The sequence below is a fragment of the Micromesistius poutassou genome (genome assembly GCF_964030765.1).
Source record: "Micromesistius poutassou genome assembly, chromosome: 15".
NCBI classification, from domain to species: Eukaryota; Metazoa; Chordata; class Actinopteri; order Gadiformes; family Gadidae; genus Micromesistius; species Micromesistius poutassou.
The window spans coordinates 1,878,864-1,898,863 of record NC_140285.1 but is presented as its reverse complement, the minus strand read 5'-3'; the positions used below and the strand labels follow the sequence as shown (position 1 = coordinate 1,898,863).

Here is a 20,000-nt window from a genome sequence, read left to right as displayed (position 1 = left end):
AGGTAGTCTGTCCATCTGTCTGTCTGTCCGTCTATGTATTTAATGTGTGTTTATATGTCTTGTTGGTGTAGGTCTTGTCTGTGTATTTAATGTGTGTGTGTGTATGTGTGTGTGTGTGTGTGTGTCTCGTTGGTGTAGGTCCTGGAGCGCCTCAACAGGATGTGCAGTAGTGGTGTGTGGAAGAAGCAGCAGCGGCTGCTGAAGAACATGGGAGCTCATAAAGTCATGCTGGACCTCCTGCAGGTGTCCTACGACAAGGTAAGCTCCTCCCCCTACCTGCCCCTACCTACAAGGTGAGCTCCTCCCCCTACCTACAAGGTAAGCTCCTCCCCCTACCTGCCCCTACCTACAAGGTGAGCTCCTCCCCCTACCTACAAGGTAAGCTCCTCCCCCTACCTGCCCCTACCTACAAGGTGAGCTCCTCCCCCTACCTGCAGGTGTCCTACCAAAAGGTAAGCTCCTCCCTAGCTACTGGACTCCTCCCCTAACAGGTCGTTATCAGACTCCTCCCCTAACAGGTCGATACCATACTCCTTCCCTAACAGGTAACAATCAGACTCAGATACCTCCCAATACCTTTCAAACGCAAATTTTGTGTTGAGCATCTTTTCAACAAATTCAAACCTAACTGTCTCTCTCTTTTTGTCTCACTTGCGCTCTCTCTGTCTGTCTCTATACCTGTATATTTCTCTCTCTCTCCACCTGTCTGTCTCTCTGTTTCTCTACCTGTCTCTGTCTGTCTCTGTACATGGCTCTGTGTCTCTCTACCTGTCTGTCTCTCTACCGGTCTCTCTGTCTCTCCATCTATCTCTTCCCCTGCAGAACGACGCAAAGATGCAGGTGATAATCCGCTACACACACGTCTTCCTGCAGAAGTTCTGCATGGGGAACCAGGAAAACCAAGCCCTGCTGCACAAGAACCTCAACCTCTTCCTCAACCCTGGGGTAATGTTCTCTAGATCAGGGTTCTCTAGACCAGGGTTCTCTAGACCAGGGCTTACTGTTCTCTAGACCAGGGCTAACTGTTCTCTAGACCAGGGAAACCTGTTCTCTAGACCAGGGCTAACTGTTCTCTAGACCAGGGGAACCTGTTCTCTAGACCAGGGGAACCTGTTCTCTAGACCAGGGCTAACTGTTCTCTAGACCAGGGGAACCTGTTCTCTAGACCAGGGCTAACTTCTCTAGACCAGGGGAACCTGTTCTCTAGACCAGGGCTAACTTCTCTAGACCAGGGCTAACTGTTCTCTAGACCAGGGGAACCTGTTCTCTAGACCAGGGGAACCTGCTCTCTAGACCAGGGCTAACTTCTCTAGACCAGGGCTAACTCCGTAATTGAATGTAATTCATGTTATATCTTATATGTAATGTCATATGTAATATGTAATGTAAAAATGTAATATATAATGTGTCATGTGTAATATGTAATGTCATATGTCATGTAATATGTAATGTAACGTGTATTGCTGTGTGTAGCTGCTGGAGGCGGAGACGGTGCAGCACATCTTCAGTAATAACTACCAGCTGTGCAGTGAGATCTCTGAGGGGGTGCTGGGTCACTTCATCCACTGCCTGGCCACCCACGGGCGACACGTCCAGTACCTCAACTTCCTGCACACCATCATCAAGGCGGAGGGGAAGTACGTCAAGAAGTGCCAGGACATGATCATGACCGAGGTGAGGGTCGTATGCTCCTCTAGCTCTGTGTTCACACACTGCTGGGGCTCCTCCCCCGCTGCTGAGGCCCCTCCCACAGCCCCATTAGTACCCCTTCATTCACCCACAGAACTAATGTTATACTGTTAGCATTTAGCATCCTTACTAATACTGTAGGGGTCTATGAACTAATAGTGCCTTGTAACTAATGTTATAATGTTAGCCTTTAGCATCCTTACTAAAACTGCAGTGCCAAGGAAATAATATTATAGTGTTAGCATTTAGCATTTAGCATCATTATTTATACTATAGTGGTCTAGGAACTAATATTATAATGTTAGCATTTAGCATCATTAGCAACAATACTGTACTGTATTATGTACACAAGGAATAATTATATTCTAAACTCTCTGTCTCCAGCTCACCAACGCTGGAGAGGATGTCGTGGTTTTCTACAACGACAAGACGTCCTTCGCCACCATGTTGGATCTGATGGCCGAGAGCAGGGAGGGGATCAGTGAGAACAGCCCCCTCAGGTAACCGCGGTAACCCGCTGGGTCACACCTTCCCCCTCAGCCTATTGGCCAGTCCCCCTGAACACCCTCCCCCTCAGCCTATTGGCCAGTCCCCCTGAACACCCTCTCCCTCCCCCTCAGCCTATTGGCTAGTCCCCCTGAACACCTGCTCCCTCAGCCTATTGGCTAGTCCCCCCGTGACCTAGACTCCTAGAGCCAGGTGACCCCTGACCCCTACCTGTAGGCTCTTAGAGCCAGCTAAGTCTGACCCCTGACCCCTACCTGCAGTCCTCCTAGAGCCACATAACCCCTGACCCCCTACCTGTAGGCATCCAGAGCCAGGTGACCCCTGACCCCTACCTGTAGTCCTCCTAGAGCCAGATGACCCCTACCTGTAGGCATCTAGAGCCAGGTGACCCCTGACCCCTACCTGCAGTCCTCCTAGAGCAAGAAGACCCCTGACTCCTCCCTGCTCCTTAAGGACATAAGCAGTCTGAGAGGATCATATAGCTCTGTGAGGGTTTGGCCTGGTCTGTTTGGTGATTGTGATTATTCCAGTGTGGTTGAGCATTTGAATAAGAATTCGTTCTTCTTTGCATGCGTTTTGCGTCTTTGGTTTGACTAGAATGGATTTGCAGAGTCTGGTCCCTGTGTACAGAGTCTGGCTGGAGAGTGAAAGCAGAGAGAGACGCTCTTTTTTGAAGACGCTAGAATATGTAGAATATGTTCTGGTGTTTCCCTCTCTATCTGTCTCTCCAGATGCTACATCTCCCTGGTGGAGCTACTAACTATCTGTCTCTCATCCTGTCTGACTCTCCAGGTACCACATCTCTCTGGTGGAGCTGCTGGCTGCGTGTGCAGAGGGGAAGAACGTTTACACCGAGATCAAGTGCACCTCTCTGCTGCCCCTAGAGGACGTGGTCCGCGTGGTCACCCACGACGACTGCATCACCGAGGTGGGCTGATGGATAGAAATACATATCCTGTATATACACATAGATATACACACATATATAAAAATATACTGTATATGTCTATAAATATACAGTATATGTGTGTGTTTCCAGGTGAAGGTGGCCTACGTGAACTTTGTGAACCACTGCTACGTGGACACTGAGGTGGAGATGAAGGAGATCTACACCTCCAACCACATCTGGCAGCTCTTCGAAGACTTCACCGTGGACATGGCCAGGGTAGGTCCTGCTGGAGACAGATCCTCCTCCTCTCCAGCCTCCTCCTCTCCTCTCCAGCCTCCTTTCCTCTCCTCCTCCACTCCTCTCGTCCTCCTCTGCTTTCTACCTTCCTTCGCTCTCCTACTCCACTCCTCTCCAGCCTCCTCCTCGCCAGCCTCCTTCCCTCTCCTTCTCATCTCCTCTCCACCTCCTCTCCTCCTCCTCACTCTATTGAAGTTGTATTCAAGTTATAAGAACAGAATGGTCTTGATTTGCAGTTAAAGTTTCCTTCCTCCTCCTCCTCCTCCTCCTCCTCCTCCTCCTCTCCTCAGGTGTGCCTGAAGCGGGAGAAGCGTCTGACCGACCCGGTCTTGGAGAAGTACCTCATCCACGTGGTGTTCGACACCATCAACGCCTTCTTCAGCTCCCCCTTCTCTGAGAACAGCACCTCCCTACAGGTGAGCCCCTCCCTACAGATGAGCACCTGTAGCCTACAGGTTATTACTGTACCCTATGGTTAGTACCTCCACCCTACAGGTGAGCACCTGTGGCCTACAGGTTAGTACCTCCCTACAGGTTTGTACCTGTAGCCTACAGGTTAGTACCTCCCTACAGGTTAGTACCTGTAGCCTACAGGTTAGTACCTGTAGCCTACAGGTTAGTACCTCCCTACAGGTTAGTACCTCCCTACAGGTTAGTACCTCCCTACAGGTTAGTACCTGTAGCCTACAGGTTAGTACCTCCCTACAGGTTAGTACCTGTAGCCTACAGGTTAATACCTCCCTACAGGTTAGTACCTTCCTACAGGTTAGTACCTCCCTACAGGTTAATACCTCCCTACAGGTTAGTACCTTCCTACAGGTTAGTACCTCCCTACAGGTTAGTACCTGTAGCCTACAGGTTAGTACCTCCCTACAGGTTAGTACCTTCCTACAGGTTAGCACCTGTAGCCTACAGGTTAGTACCTCCCTACAGGTTAGTACCTGTAGCCCACAGGTTAGCACCTTTAGCCTACAGTTTAGCAGCTGTAGCCTACAGGTTAGTACCTGTAGCCTACAGGTGAGCACCTCCCTACCTCCTCACTCTCTCTCACCCCACTCTGACCAGTAGTCTCTCTCCCCACTCTCACTCTCTCTCCCCACTCTGACCGGTTGTCTCTCGCCCAGACCCACCACACCATCGTGACCCAACTCATGCAGTCCAGTGTGCGTCTGCTGGACTGTCCCTGGCTGCAGCAGCAGCACCGCGGCATCGTGGAGTCCTGCATCAAGACCCTGGCCCTCACTGGTACTGGTCTACCTCTCTCTGTCTCTCTCTCTCTCGCTCTCTCTCTCTCTCTCTGTCTCTGTCTCTGCCTCTCTCTCTGTGTCTCTCTCTGTGTCTCTCTCTCTGTCTAGATAGAAATAGATGCATACACAGTATCTATAGATCTATAGATATAGATGGTGGTTAACCTCAGAGAGGTGTCGTGGTAACGCTCCGTCTCCTGCTGTAGCTAAGGGCCGCAGCATCTCCCTCCCCCTGGACCTGGAGGGCCAGATCAGCGTGATGTTCTCCAGCTCCGCCCTCAACTCCCTCTCCCGCTCCAACCCCAACTACAAGTCCTCCACCCGCGGCTCACGGCCTACGACTCCCAGCAACCCCTGGGACTACAAGAACATCATCGAGAAGCTGCAGGTGGGCGCTCCTCTGTGTTAATACATCTGTGTTATCATTCTATAATATGGATGTAGTACAAACTATATACACAAACAAATACAAACTGTATTAAATGTGTGTGTGCGTTCGTGTGTGTGCGTGTGTGCGTGTGTGTGTGTGTATGTGTGTGTGCGTGTGTGTGTGTGTGTGTGGGTGCGTGTGTGTGTGTGTATGTGCGTGTGTGTGTGTGTGTGTGTGTGTATGTACATGTACATGTGCGTGTGTGTGCGTGCATGGGTGCGTGTGTGCCTGTGTGCGTGCGTGTGTACGTGTGCGTGTGTGTATGTACGTGTCCGCGTGTGTGTGTACGTGCGTGTGTGCGTGCGTGGGTGTGTGTATGTACGTGTCCATGTGTGTGTGTGTGTGTGTACGTGCGTGTGTGTGTGTGTGTGTGTCAGGACATCATCGTGACCCTGGAGGAGCGCCTGAAGCCGCTGGTGGAGGCGGAGCTCTCGGTGCTGGTGGACGTCCTCCACCAACCAGAGCTGCTCTTCCTGGAGGGCAGCGAGGTGCGGCAGCGCTGTGAGGCCGGCGGCTTCATCTCCAAGTAGGACCTGCTAACCAGCTAACCCCTTCACTAGCCAGGGATGTAACCGGTTAACTGATCAGGGAGCTAACCAGTTAACCAACCAGGGAGCTAACCAGTTAACTAACCAGGGAGCTAACCAGTTAACTAACCAGGGAGCTTACCAGTTAACTAACCAGGTTAACTAACCAGGAAGCTTACCAGTTAACTAACCAGGTTAACTAACCAGGGAGCTAACCAGTTAACTAACCAGATTCACCAGTTAACTAACCAGTTAACTAACCTCGTAGCTCACCAATTAACTAACCAGTTAACTCGCCAGGTTAACTAACAAGGGAGCTCACCAGTTAAGTTTGTGTGTGTTTAAGTGTGTGTGTTTAAGTGTGTGTGTGTGTGTGTGTGTGTGTGTAGGTTGATTCAACACACCATGACCCTCATGTCTGCGGAGGAGAAGTTGTGCATCAAGGTTCTGCGGACGCTGCAGGAGATGCTCATCAGGACGCTGGAGTTCGACGAGAAGGTCAGCGCCGCTCACTTGACACAGACCATCGTTAACCGGTCACTAACTAACTCACTAACTGACTCACTAACGACCCCCTCTGACGCGATGCTGCAGGGCACGGTGCTGCGGAAGGTGCTGGTGCAGAACTACCTGTACCCCAACAGGAAGAGCACCCCCAAGAGCGAGCTGGCCGACCTGGGGGTCTCAGGTAACTCCTGCCACATGATGCTCCATGGGGCTACATGGGCTGGCCAGCTACCCACATGCTACATGGTGCTAGCTGGGTCATGGGGCTGGCCAGCTACCCACATGCTACATGGTGCTAGCTGGGTCATGGGGCTGGCCAGCTACCCACATGCTACATGGTGCTAGCTGGGTCATGGGGCTAGCCAGCTACCCACATGCTACATGGTGCTAGCTGGGTCATGGGGCTGGCCAGCTACCCACATGCTACATGGTGCTAGCTGGGTCATGGGGCTAGCCAGCTAGATAATGATTTGTGTGTGTGTGTGTGTGTCTCTCTGTACTGTGTGTGTGTGTGTGTGTGTGTGTGTGTGTGTGTGTGTGTGTGTGTGTGTCTGTGTGTGTGTGTGTGTGTGTGTGTGTGTGTGTGTGTGTGTGTCTGTGTCTGTGTCTGTGTGTGTGTGTGTGTGTGTGTGTGTCTCTGTACTGTGTGTGTGTGTGTGTGTGTGTGTGTGTGTGTGTAGTGGCGGAGCAGGAGAGGGACTGGCCTGCCATAGCGGCGATCCAGTGTCGTCTGGACCGGGAGGGGGGAACCCGGCTCTTCATCGACCTGGTGATGAGCACCAAGAACGACAAGATCTTCCAGGAGAGCATCCAGCTGGCCATCTGTCTGCTGGAGGGAGGGAACACTGAGATACAGGTACATACACCTGCATTACACCTGGATTATACTACATACACCTGGATTACACCTGGATTATACTACATACACCTGGATTATACTACATACATCTGGATTACACCTGGATTATACTACATACATCTGGATCACACCTGGATTATACCTGGATTACACCTGTATTATACTATATACACCTGTATTATACTATAACACACCTGAGGTTTATATCTATATCTATATATATCTTGAGTATAGACAAACACCTGTATTGTACTATAACACACCTGAGGTATCTATATGTATCTATATTTATCTTGAGTGTAGACAAACACCTGTATTATACTATAACACACCTGAGGTATCTATATGTATCTATATCTATCTTGAGTGTAGACAAACACCTGTATTATACTATAACACGGCTGAGGTATCTATATGTATCTATATTTATCTTGAGTGTAGACAAACACCTGTATTGTACTATAACACACCTGAGGTATCTATATGTATCTATATCTATATCTATCTTGAGTGTAGACAAACACCTGTATTATACTATAACACGGCTGAGGTATCTATATGTATCTATATCTATCTTGAGAATAACACCGGTATTGTACGCATACGCTCAGTGTTCCTCTTCCCGTCCGTCAGAACTCGTTCTTCAAGTTGATGATGGGCGACAACAAGTCTGAGAAGTTCTTCAAGGTCCTCCACGACAGGATGAAGGACGCCCAGCTGGACATCAAGGCCACGGTCACCGTCAACGTGGGCGAGATGAGCATCAGGGCCAACGACAAGGAGATGGAGGGCGGAGGTGAGAGGGTGGAGGTAGAGGAGGTGAAGGGTGGAGGTGAGAGGGTGGAGGTAGAGGAGGTGGAGGGTGGAGGTGAGAGGGTGGAGGTAGAGGAGGTGGAGGGTGGAGGTGAGAGGGTGGAGGTAGAGGAGGTGGAGGTGACAGGGTGGAGGTAGAAGAGGTGGAGGGTGGAGGTGAGAGGGTGGAGGTAGAGGAGGTGGAGGTGGAGGGTGGAGGTGAGAGGGTGGAGGTAGAGGAGGTGGAGGTGACGGGGTGGAGGTAGAGGAGGTGGAGGTGAGAGGGTGGAGTTAGAGGAGGTGGAGGGTGGAGGTGAGAGGCTCTAGTTAGAGGAGAGGGTGGAGGTGAGAGGCTCTAGTTAGAGGAGAGGGTGGAGGTGAGAGGCAGTAGTTAGAGGAGGTGGAGGGCGGAGGTGAGATGCTGTTGTTACAGGGTGGTGTGGCGGGTGTAGTAGATTAGATGAATGGATGAATCTCCCTCTATGGCCATTAGATGAATGGGTGAATCTCTCTCTCTAAACGCTCTGGGGGCATTATCGGGTTTCCAGATCCATCCTTATTTGCCGGTTCCATGGCTGGCCCCGCCTCCCTGGCAGCCCAGGAGCCGGAGGTGGAGGCGGAGATGGGGCCGGTGGTGACCATCATGAAGCCCATCCTCCGCTTCCTCCAGCTGCTGTGTGAGAACCACAACCACGACCTACAGGTTAGTGGTACTACTAACTAACCAGCTAACCAACCACAACCACGACCTACAGGTTAGTGGTACTACTAACTAACCAGCTAACCAACCACAACCACGACCTACAGGTTAGTGGAACTACTAACTAACCAGCTAACCAACCACAACCACGACCTACAGGTTAGTGGAACTACTAACAAACCAGCTAACCAACCACAACCACGACCTACAGGTTAGTGGAACTACTAACTAACCAGCTAACCAACCACAACCACGACCTACAGGTTAGTGGTACTACTAACTAACCAGCTAACCAACCACAACCACGACCTACAGGTTAGTGGTACTACTAACTAACCAGCTAACCAACCACAACCACAACCTACAGGTTACTGTTACTACTAACTAACTAACCAACTAACTAACAAAAAAACACAACCTACAGGTTAGTGTTACAACTAACTAACTAACAAAAAAACACAACCTTACTAACTAACTTTCAAAGCCACAAACTAACAAAACCTGAACCACAGCCTACCGGTTAGTAGTAGTACTAGCTAACTAACTCACTCACTAACCAACAAACCCACCACCATGAACTACAGGTTTCTCACTAACTAACAAACCAATCCACCACCAGGACCTGCTGGTTAGTAGTGGATTTATAACCGGTGTCCCCCCCCCCCCCCGCGCAGAACTTCCTGCGCTGCCAGAACAACAAGACCAACTACAACCTGGTGTGCGAGACGCTGCAGTTCCTGGACATCATGTGCGGCAGCACCACGGGGGGCCTGGGCCTGCTGGGGCTCTACATCAACGAGTCCAACGTGCACCTCATCACCCAGAGCCTGGAGACCCTCACCGAGTACTGCCAGGGCCCCTGCCAGGAGAACCAGGTCAGCCCGACGCGCCCGCCTCGGGTCAGAGGTCAGGGGTCAGAGGTCAGAGGTCAGAGGTCAACGGCTAACCTGTGTGTGTTTTTTTCAGACGTGCATTGTGACGCACGAGTGCAACGGCATTGACATCATCACCGCACTCATCCTCAACGACATCAGCCCCCTCTGCCGCTACCGCATGGACATGGTGCTAGAGCTAAAGGTATGCTAAACATATAGTATCTAGCATGGACATGAGGCTAGAGCTAAAGGTATGCTAATCGTACTGTATCTAGCATGGACATGAGGCTAGAGCTAAAGGTATGCTAATCATACTGTATCTAGCATGGACATGGTGCTAGAGCTAAAGCTATGCTAATCATACTGTATCTAGCATGGACATGGTGCTAGAGCTAAAGCTATGCTAATCATACTGTATCTAGCATGGACATAGTGCTAGGGCTAAAGCTATGCTAATCATACTGTATCTAGCATGGACATGGTTCTGGAGATAAAGGCATGCTAATCATACTGTATCTACTGTATATACTGTATGGGGATTGGTTGTCATGGTGTGCCCTCTGGTTGCCAGGACAACGCCTCCAAGCTGCTGCTGGCGCTGATGGAGAGTCGTCATGACAGCGAGAACGCAGAGAGAATCCTGTTTAACCTGCGGCCTCGTGAGCTGGTCAGAACACTACCCTATATCTGTTACTACCTATATACTATAACTATAACACTACCCTATATCTGTTACTACCTATATACTATAACTATAACACTACCCTATATCTGTTACTACCTATATACTATAACTATAACACTACCCTATATCTGTTACTACCTATATACTATAACTATAACACTACCCTATATCTATTACTAACTATATACTATAACTATAACACTACCCTATATCTGTTACTACCTATATACTATAACTATAACACTACCCTATATCTGTTACTACCTATATACTATAACGATAACACTACCCTATATCTATTACTAACTATATACTATAACTATAACACTACCCTATATCTATTACTAACTATATACTATAACTATAACACTACCCTATATCTGTTACTACCTATATACTATAACTATAACACTACCCTATATCTGTTACTACCTATATACTATAACGATAACACTACCCTATATCTATTACTAACTATATACTATAACTATAACACTACCCTATATCTATTAAATATATCACACATAGTATATTACTATAACTATATATACTAACCTATATCTATTTCTCTAACTATAAACAATACCCTATATCTATTTACCATATCACACCTAATATATTACTATAACTATATACACTGTGTGTGTCTCTTTACTGTGTGTGTGTGTGTGTGTGTGTGTGTGTGTGCAGGTGGATGTGATAAAGAGGGCGTACCAGCAGGAGAGTGAGTTCGAGGGGGGCGAGGTCTCGCCCCGCGAGGTGGGACACAACATCTACATCCTCGCACTACAGGTACGATCTGATTGGTTGACTACAGGCTCCCTGCTTTACTATTGGCTGGTTTACGTCTCAGCAACGTTGTTTGTTTAATGGAGATAATGCATTCACAGTGTGTGTGTGTGTGTGTAGCTGGCGAGACACAACAAGGTGCTGCTGACTCTGCTGAAGACTTTGAAGAAGAGCCAACAGGATGAGGAGAGCATCTCCTCCATGGTACACACACCTGTCTGTCTGCTGGGCTTACCTGTCTGTCTGACGGGTCCTTTTGCTGGACTAACCTGTCCGTCTGAAGTGTCCTTCTACTTACCTGTCTGTCTGAAGTGTCCTTCTGCTTACCTGTCTGTCTGGTGTGTCCTTCTACTTACCTGTCTGTCTGGTGTGTCCTTCTACTTACCTGTCTGTCTGAAGTGTCCTTCTGCTTACCTGTCTGTCTGAAGTGTCCTTCTACTTACCTGTCGGTCTGATGTGTCCTTCTACTTACCTGTCTGTCTGGTGTGTCCTTCTACTTACCTGTCTGTCTGGTGTGTCCTTCTACTTACCTGTCCGTCTGGTGTGTCCTTCTACTTACCTGTCTGTCTGATGTGTCCTTCTACTTACCTGTCGGTCTGATGTGTCCTTCTACTTACCTGTCTGTCTGGTGTGTCCTTCTACTTACCTGTCCGTCTGGTGTGTCCTCCTGCTGACCTGTCTGTCTGACGATGTGGTGGACTAACCTGTCTGATGTGGTGGACTAACCTGTCTGTCTGATGTGTCTCCCTCAGCTGAACCTGAACAACCGGCCCCTCGCCCAGATGTTGAAGTCAAAGACGCCCACCGCTGAGGTGGAGCCAGACCCCCTGGAGCACTACGACCAGCACACCGCCCAGATAGAGGTACTAACTAGTACTAACTAGTACTACTACGACCAGCACACCGCCCAGATAGAGGTACTAACTAGTACTAACTAGTACTACTACGACCAGCACACCGCTCAGATAGAGGTACTAACTAGTACTAACTAGTACTACTACGACCAGCACACCGCCCAGATAGAGGTACTGACTAGTACTAACTAGTTCTACTACGACCAGCACACCGCCCAGATAGAGGTACTAACTAGTACTACTACGACCAGCACACCGCCCAGATAGAGGTACTAACTAGTACTAACTAGTACTACTACGACCAGCACACCGCCCAGATAGAGGTACTAACTAGTACTAACTAGTACTACTACGACCAGCACACCGCCCAGATAGAGGTACTAACTAGTACTAACTAGTACTACTACGACCAGCACACCGCCCAGATAGAGGTACTAACTAGTACTAACTAGTACTACTACGACCAGCACACCGCCCAGATAGAGGTACTAACTAGTACTAACTAGTACTACTACGACCAGCACACCACCCAGATAGAGGTACTAACTAGTACTAACTAGTACTACTACGACCAGCACACCGCCCAGATAGAGGTACTAACTAGTACTAACTAGTACTAACTACGACCAGCACACCGCCCAGATAGAGGTACTAACTAGTACTAACTAGTACTAACTACGACCAGCACACCAGATCAGATAGAGGTACTAACTAGTACTACTACGACCAGCACACCGCCCAGATAGAGGTACTAACTAGTACTACTACGACCAGCACACCGCCCAGATAGAGGTATTAACTAGTACTAACTAGTACTACTACGACCAGCACACCAGATCAGATAGAGGTACTAACTAGTACTAACTAGTACTACTACGACCAGCACACCAGATCAGATAGAGGTACTAACTAGTACTGACTAGTACTACTACGACCAGCACACCAGATCAGATAGAGGTCTTATCGGTGTGTTCCAGATCGTGCGTGACGACCGCAGCATGGAGCAGATCGTGTTCCCCGTCCACCCCATCTGTGAGTACCTGACGGAGGAGTCCAAGTTCAGGGTGTTCAACACCACCGAGCAGGACGAGCAGGGGTCAAAGGTCACGCACTTCTTCGACCAGGCGTCCTTCCTGCACGGCGAGATGGAGTGGCAGAAGAAGCTCCGCAGTAAGAGTCTACTACTAGTTATACCCAGTACTACTAGTTATATCCAAGGCAAGGCAAGGCAACTTTATTTATATAGCACTTTTCATACACAAGGCAGACTCAAAGTGCTCAAAATCCAGTACTGCTAGTTATACCCAGTACTACTAGTTATATCCAGTACTACTAGTTATATCCAGTACTGCTAGTTATACCCAGTACTACTAGTTATATCCTCTACTATGTATTGTAGTATGTACCGGTATATGTATTATAGTATGTATCCAGTATGTGTATTATAGTCTATATATCGTGTCCCCAGTCATTCCGGTGCTGTTCAGGTTCTCCAGGAGGTGTTCTATAGTATGTGTACCAGTATGTCTCTATAGTATGTGTACCAGTATGTCTCTATAGTATGTGTACCAGTATGTCTCTATAGTATGTGTTATAGTACGTATCTTGTCCCCAGTCATTCCGGTGCTGTTCTGGTTCTCCAGGAGGTGTTCTGTAGTATGTGTACCAGTATGTCTCTATAGTATGTGTTATAGTACGTATCTTGTCCCCAGGCATGCCGGTGCTGTTCTGGTTCTCTCGGAGGATGACTCTGTGGGGCTCCATCTCCTTCAACCTGGCCGTCTTCATCAACCTCATCATCGCCTTCTTCTACCCCTATGACTCTGGACAAGGTACGAGTAGTATTAATACTATTAGGACTCTGGACAAGGTACGAGTAGTATTAATACTATTAGGACTCTGGACAAGGTACGAGTAGTATTAACACTATTAGGACTCTGGACAAGGTACTAGTAGTATTAGTACTCCTAGGATCTGGACAAGGTACTAGTAGTATTAATACTATTATGACTCTGGACAAGGTACTAGTAGTATTAGTACTCCTAGGATCTGGACAAGGTACTAGTAGTATTAATACTATTATGACTCTGGACAAGGTACTAGTAGTATTGGTACTCCTAGGACTCTGGACAAGGTACTAGTAGTATTAGTATTAGTATTAGTACTCCTACGTGTCCTCCCTCACTCCTCCTCCCTCACTCCTCAGCCGGGGCGATCGATGACTCCATGCTGCTGATGATGTTCTGGGTTCTGACCGGCCTGGCGCTGCTCTTCCTCCTGAGCCAGCGAGGCGGCCTGCGGCAGATCACCGTCGCACTCATCCTACGATCCATCTACCACCTGGGCATAGGAAACACTCTCATACTGCTGGGAACCATCAATGTAAGACACTACATTACCCATCTACCACCTGGGCATAGAAAATACTCATACCTCTGGGAACCATCAATGTAAGACACTACATTACCCATCTACCACCTGGGCATAGGAAACACTCTCATACTGCTGGGAACCATCAATGTAAGACACTACTTTACCCATCTACCACCTGGGCATAGGTAATGATGAGTGTGTTTTGTATGTGTGCAGCTGATCAACAAAATGGTGTTTGTGGTGAGCTTCGTGGGCAACAACGGGACGTTCATCATGGGCTATAAGGCCATGGTGATGGACGTGGAGTTCATCTACCACCTGGCCTACGTCCTCACCTCCACCCTGGGCCTCTGCGTACACGAGCTCTTCTACAGCATCCTGGTAAGAGACGCTCTAGTCCCCCACCATGTGGTCCTGACCCCCCACACCTCTGGCCTGTGTGTGTGTGATCCGTGTGTGTGTGTGATCCGTGTGTGTGTGTGTGTGTGTGACCTGCGCGTGTGTGACCCGCACGTGTGCGACCCACGACAGTAGTGCTGTGTGTTAGCATTCTAACTGTAGCAGTACTACAGTAGTACTGTGTGTTAGTACTATAGCTGTCCCAGTACTACAGTAGTACTGTGTGTTAGTACTCTAGCAGGCACGTGTGTGACCTGCGTGTGTGTGACTGTGTGTGTGTGACTGCGTGTGTGTGACTGCGTGTGTGTGACTGCGTGTGTGTGACTGCGCGTATAACTGTGTGTGACCTGCATGTGTGTGACCTGTGTGTGTGTGTGCAGCTGTTTGACCTGTGTGTGTGTGTGTGTGTGTGTGTGTGTGCAGCTGTTTGACCTGATCTACCGGGAGGAGACGCTGTTCAACGTGATCAAGAGCGTGACAAAGAACGGGCGCTCCATCCTGCTGACGGCGCTGCTCGCCCTCATCCTGGTCTACCTCTTCTCCATCGTGGGCTTCCTCTGCCTCAAGAACGACTTCATCATGGAGGTGGACCCCCTTCTGCCCCTACCAGGTAACCTCTGACCTCTACCAGGTAGCCTCTGACCTCTACCAGCTAACCTCTGACCTCTACCAGCTAACCTCTGACCTCTACCAGGTAGCCTCTGACCTCAAACAGTAACCCCGACTTCTACCTGCTACTAATCTAGCAAAATGTAGAGCTACAACCGCTAGTGGAAGTTCAGAATGTACCAGCTCTATAGCTAGTCACAGCTCTATAACACCCAGAGTTGTCACATGTAGAGCTGCATGACAAAAAAAGCATTCATAAAGCTGTAGAGATACACTATCTAGATTATAACACGTAGAGCTACAGTAAGTAGATGTGGAGATATAACACGTAGAGCTATAGTAAGTCGATGTAGAGATATAACACGTAGAGCTACAGTAAGTAGATGTGGAGATATAACACGTAGAGCTATAGTAAGTCGATGTAGAGATATAACACGTAGAGCTACAGTAAGTCGATGTGGAGATATAACACGTAGAGCTATAGTAAGTAGATGTAGAGATATAACACATAGAGCTCTAGTAAGTCGATGTGGAGATAGAACACGTAGAGCTGTAGTAAGTAGATGTAGAGATATAACACGTAGAGCTGTAGTAAGTAGATGTGTGGCTCCAGGTCCGCCCCAGAGCGAGGCCACCCAGGACTTCCTGAACTCCTGCTCCTCAGACGGGGTGAGCTGCACCTCAGGGGCCGCCAACACCGCCCTGCAGGAGGAGGAGGGTCAGTACTACGTCACCAGTACTACGTCACCAGTACTACGTCACCAGTACTACGTCACCTCCACATGTTTACATACATACCTTCATAGAGATATACATGTAGATATACCCAGCCTACAGGAGGAGGAGGGTCAGTACTACGTCACCAGTACTACGTCACCTCCACATGTTTACATACATACCTTCATAGAGATATACATGTAGATAGATCCACCGTACAGGAGGAGGAGGGTCAGTACTACGTCACCAGTACTACATCACCAGTACTACGTCACCTCCACATGTTTACATACATACCTTCATAGAGATATACATGTAGATATACCCAGCCTACAGGAGGAGGAGGGTCAGTACTACGTCACCAGTACTACGTCACCAGTACTACGTCACCTCCACATGTTTACATACATACCTTCATAGAGATATACATGTAGGTAGATCCACCGTACAGGAGGAGGAGGGTCAGTACTACATCACCAGTACTACGTCACCAGTACTACGTCACCAGTACTACGTCACCTCCACGTGTTAACTACTCACCTCCGTAGAGATATGCATGTAGGTAGATCCACCAAGGAGGCGTGTCCCTGACCCGGTGTGCGTTACAGAGGAGGTGGGCTCCGAGCGGGCCTGTGACACCCTGCTCATGTGCATCGTCACGGTGATGAACCACGGCCTCAGGAACGGGGGAGGAGTCGGAGACGTCCTGCGGAAACCCTCCAAAAATGTACCTCACCCCCTATCATCTCCACATCTGTACACCTTCTATCATCTCCACATCTGTACACCTTCTATCATCTCCACATCTGTACACCTCCTATCATCTCCACATCTGTACACCTCCTATCATCTCCACATCTGTACACCTCCTATCATCTCCACATCTGTACACCTTCTATCATCTCCACATCTGTACACCTCCTATCATCTCCACATCTGTACACCCTCTATCATCTCCACATCTATACACCTCCTATCATCTCCACATCTGTACACCTCCTATCATCTCCACATCTGTACACCCTCTATCATCTCCACATCTGTACACCTCCTATCATCTCCACATCTATACACCTCCTATCATCTCCACATCTGTACAGCTCCTATCATCTCCACATCTATACACCTCCTATCATCTCCACATCTATACACCTCCTGTCATCTCCACATCTGTACACCTCCTATCATCTCCACATCTATACACCTCCTATCATCTCCACATCTGTACACCCTCTATCATCTCCACATCTGTACACCCTCTATCATCTCCACATCTGTACACCTCCTATCATCTCCACATCTATACACCTCCTATCATCTCCACATCTGTACACCCTCTATCATCTCCACATCTATACACCCTCTATCATCTCCACATCTGTACACCCTCTATCATCTCCACATCTGTACACCCTCTATCATCTCCACATCTGTCGACCCATGGCCGTGGCCTTGCAGACAGTTGGAGAGCCTGTCCAGAGGTCTGCTCGGTGGTAGCAGTGTGTGTTTCTGTTTCCAGGAGCCTCTGTTTCCTGCCAGGGTCCTGTACGACCTGCTCTTCTACTTCATCGTCATCATCATCGTTCTCAACCTCATCTTCGGAGTCATCATCGACACCTTCGCTGACTTGAGGAGTGAGAAACAGAGGAAAGAGGAGATCCTGAAGACCACCTGTTTCATATGTGGTGGGTACAGCTGACTAACTAGCTAACTAAATAACTTCATCATCTGTGGTGGGTACAGCTGACTAACTAGCTAACTAAATAACTTCATCATCTGTGGTGGGTACAGCTGACTAACTGTCAAACTAAATAACTCCATCATCTGTGGTGGGAACAGCGGTTCATCAACTAGCTTGCTTACCTGCTTACCAGAATCATCAGTGGTGGTACACATGGCTCAGCAGGAAGCTAACTAGCCGTCTGTACGCGTCCCCTACTGCCCATAGTCCATGAGGTTGTGGTTCAGCTCCTGCAGTAGTTCTGGGTTGGGGTCTCCGTCCATAGATATATATACTGACTAGATATCGCCTGAGCTGCGCTGTTTAGTGGATCGTATGCGTCAATGCCACCGCCATCTTGCCGCGGGGTAACCACAAACCTGAATGGATGAACGTCCGATGGGGCAGAGGTCCTTTCCCAGTCAAAATCACTCTAATCACGCCTTATTTTTCAGCAATTTTCAAGCCAACCCGCTTGAAGATTGCTGAAAAAGAAAGCTTGAAGATATCAGATAGTCAGTATGCATATCTATAATCTCCGTCCATGGCTCCAACCCATGGCTCACAGACCTCTGGTGTCTGCAGGTCTGGAGAGAGACAAGTTTGACAACAAGACGGTGTCGTTCGAGGAGCACATCAAGCTTGAGCACAACATCTGGAACTACCTGTACTTCATCGTGTTGATCCGGGAGAAGAACCGCACGGACTACACCGGGCCGGAGAGCTACGTGGGGCTCATGATCAAGGTACACACACACACGCGCACGCATGCACGTATGCATGTCCGTACGCACGCACACACGCACGCACGCACGCACGCAAGCACACACGCACACTCACACCCACACAAAGTAACACACACACACACACACACACACACACACAAAGACACACACACACACACACACACACACACACAAAGGCACACACACACAAAGACACAAACAAACACACACTCAAAGACACGCACACGCACAAACACACACACACACACACACACACACACACACACACACACACACACACACACGCACAAACACACACACACACACACACACACACACACACACACACACACACTCTAAGGTAACACTGTGTTCTTCCAGAACAAGAATCTGGATTGGTTCCCGAGGATGCAGGCGATGTCGCTGGTTGTAACCGACGGCGACGGGGAACAGAACGAGATGAGGATGCTGCAGGACAAGCTGGGGTCCACCATGAAGGTGGTGACCACCCTGACCTCGCAGCTCATAGAGCTGAAGGAGCAGGTACACAAACAGGCACACACACACACACACACACACACACACACACACACACACACACACACACACACACACACACACACACACACACACACACACACACACTCTCTCTGACTGTGTGTGTGTGTGTGTGTGTGTGTGTGTGTGTTCTCCAGATGACGGAGCAGAGGAAGAGGAGGCAGAGGATGGGTTTCGCTGACGTCCAGGCGGGAAACGCTGCTGCTGCCGTGCTGCCCCCTAGTGCGGCGGGGGGGAGCAGCCTCTCACACCAAAACTAGACTAGTCTGGGACTAGACATGGACTAACCACATCAACTAGTCACAGACTAACCACATCAACTAGACACAGACTAACCACATCAACTAGATACAGACTAACCACATCAACTAGACATAGACCAACCACATCAAATAGACACAGACCAACCACATCAAATAGACACAGACCAACCATATAGACTGATTAACCATAAATTAAACATAGACTATACATAGACTAGCAAAGGTGGTTTGTCAGGGAATGTGGGTTTGCTTTAGGCTAGGTGATGATTGTATGTTTGTAATGACAGCTTGTGTCTCTTTGATTTAAGATATGTTTGAAGATGTGTTTTAGGAGGAAGTTGTGTGTTTACTACCACTAATACCAAAAGAGGTAAATCAGGTTTACATTTGACATGTAAAGCATGTGTGTGTGTGTGTGTGTGTGTGCGTTGGGTGTAAATATTCACTGACTGCCCATGTACATTCACAATGTTTTTAGTTTAATGAAAGTCTGAAATCTGAAAGATTCTGATAATTTAAGTTTGATTTGATGTTTTAAAGAGGATAGTGTGTGCTATGTGAAGGGGGGACACTGTGCCTCCATGTTTACTATTACAGGGGTCTCTACATATGGTTAATTATGTATCACAGGATGGCATCCTCGTCATCAGTTAAAACCAGCCAATCAGAAGCATCGCAGGTTATGATGTCACAGCCAAGACTCCAGCCATACAGAGATTCAACTCGCCTCCGCTCTGTCGAGAGTAAACAGGTGTCATCACCATGGTAACGTCACCATGGTGACATTACCGTAATGCAGACAATACTCAAACAGCTGCATAACCAAAGACTTAGGAACGGGGGGGGGCTGCGGTGACATAATATCAACTGTGTCATGTGTGTGTTACTCAATAAACAGAGTTCTGAGGAACTCCACTGGTCCGCTCCGTCACTTGTCCGTGCCGTCACTTGTCCGCTACGTCACTGGTCTGCTCCGTTACTGGTCCACC

At 48.6% G+C, this 20,000-nt stretch overlaps 1 protein-coding gene across 1 annotated transcript in view; it reads left to right on the top strand.

Moving 5' to 3' along the window:
* itpr3 (inositol 1,4,5-trisphosphate receptor, type 3) overlaps positions 1–19,736 on the top strand; it is a 39,879-nt gene extending 20,143 nt beyond the window's left edge. Inside the window, exons 28-60 of the mRNA XM_084479220.1 lie at positions 1–2; positions 139–258; positions 823–945; positions 1,474–1,674; positions 2,074–2,189; positions 2,989–3,124; positions 3,236–3,361; positions 3,673–3,798; positions 4,507–4,627; positions 4,836–5,017; positions 5,437–5,585; positions 5,976–6,084; positions 6,181–6,274; positions 6,774–6,949; positions 7,586–7,748; positions 8,293–8,447; positions 9,119–9,319; positions 9,411–9,521; positions 9,891–9,986; positions 10,695–10,796; positions 10,914–10,997; positions 11,546–11,656; positions 12,625–12,817; positions 13,360–13,479; positions 13,854–14,029; positions 14,237–14,401; positions 14,843–15,029; positions 15,642–15,764; positions 16,354–16,472; positions 17,265–17,430; positions 18,051–18,211; positions 18,572–18,733; positions 18,886–19,736. The exon at positions 1–2 is cut by the window's left edge and continues 91 nt beyond it. Of these exons, the coding sequence (XP_084335346.1) occupies positions 1–2; positions 139–258; positions 823–945; positions 1,474–1,674; positions 2,074–2,189; positions 2,989–3,124; positions 3,236–3,361; positions 3,673–3,798; positions 4,507–4,627; positions 4,836–5,017; positions 5,437–5,585; positions 5,976–6,084; positions 6,181–6,274; positions 6,774–6,949; positions 7,586–7,748; positions 8,293–8,447; positions 9,119–9,319; positions 9,411–9,521; positions 9,891–9,986; positions 10,695–10,796; positions 10,914–10,997; positions 11,546–11,656; positions 12,625–12,817; positions 13,360–13,479; positions 13,854–14,029; positions 14,237–14,401; positions 14,843–15,029; positions 15,642–15,764; positions 16,354–16,472; positions 17,265–17,430; positions 18,051–18,211; positions 18,572–18,733; positions 18,886–19,008 (4,499 nt within the window). The 3' untranslated portion in view covers positions 19,009–19,736. The remainder of the gene's footprint in view (positions 3–138; positions 259–822; positions 946–1,473; positions 1,675–2,073; positions 2,190–2,988; positions 3,125–3,235; positions 3,362–3,672; positions 3,799–4,506; positions 4,628–4,835; positions 5,018–5,436; positions 5,586–5,975; positions 6,085–6,180; positions 6,275–6,773; positions 6,950–7,585; positions 7,749–8,292; positions 8,448–9,118; positions 9,320–9,410; positions 9,522–9,890; positions 9,987–10,694; positions 10,797–10,913; positions 10,998–11,545; positions 11,657–12,624; positions 12,818–13,359; positions 13,480–13,853; positions 14,030–14,236; positions 14,402–14,842; positions 15,030–15,641; positions 15,765–16,353; positions 16,473–17,264; positions 17,431–18,050; positions 18,212–18,571; positions 18,734–18,885) is intronic.
* Positions 19,737–20,000: the final 264 nt, after the last annotated feature.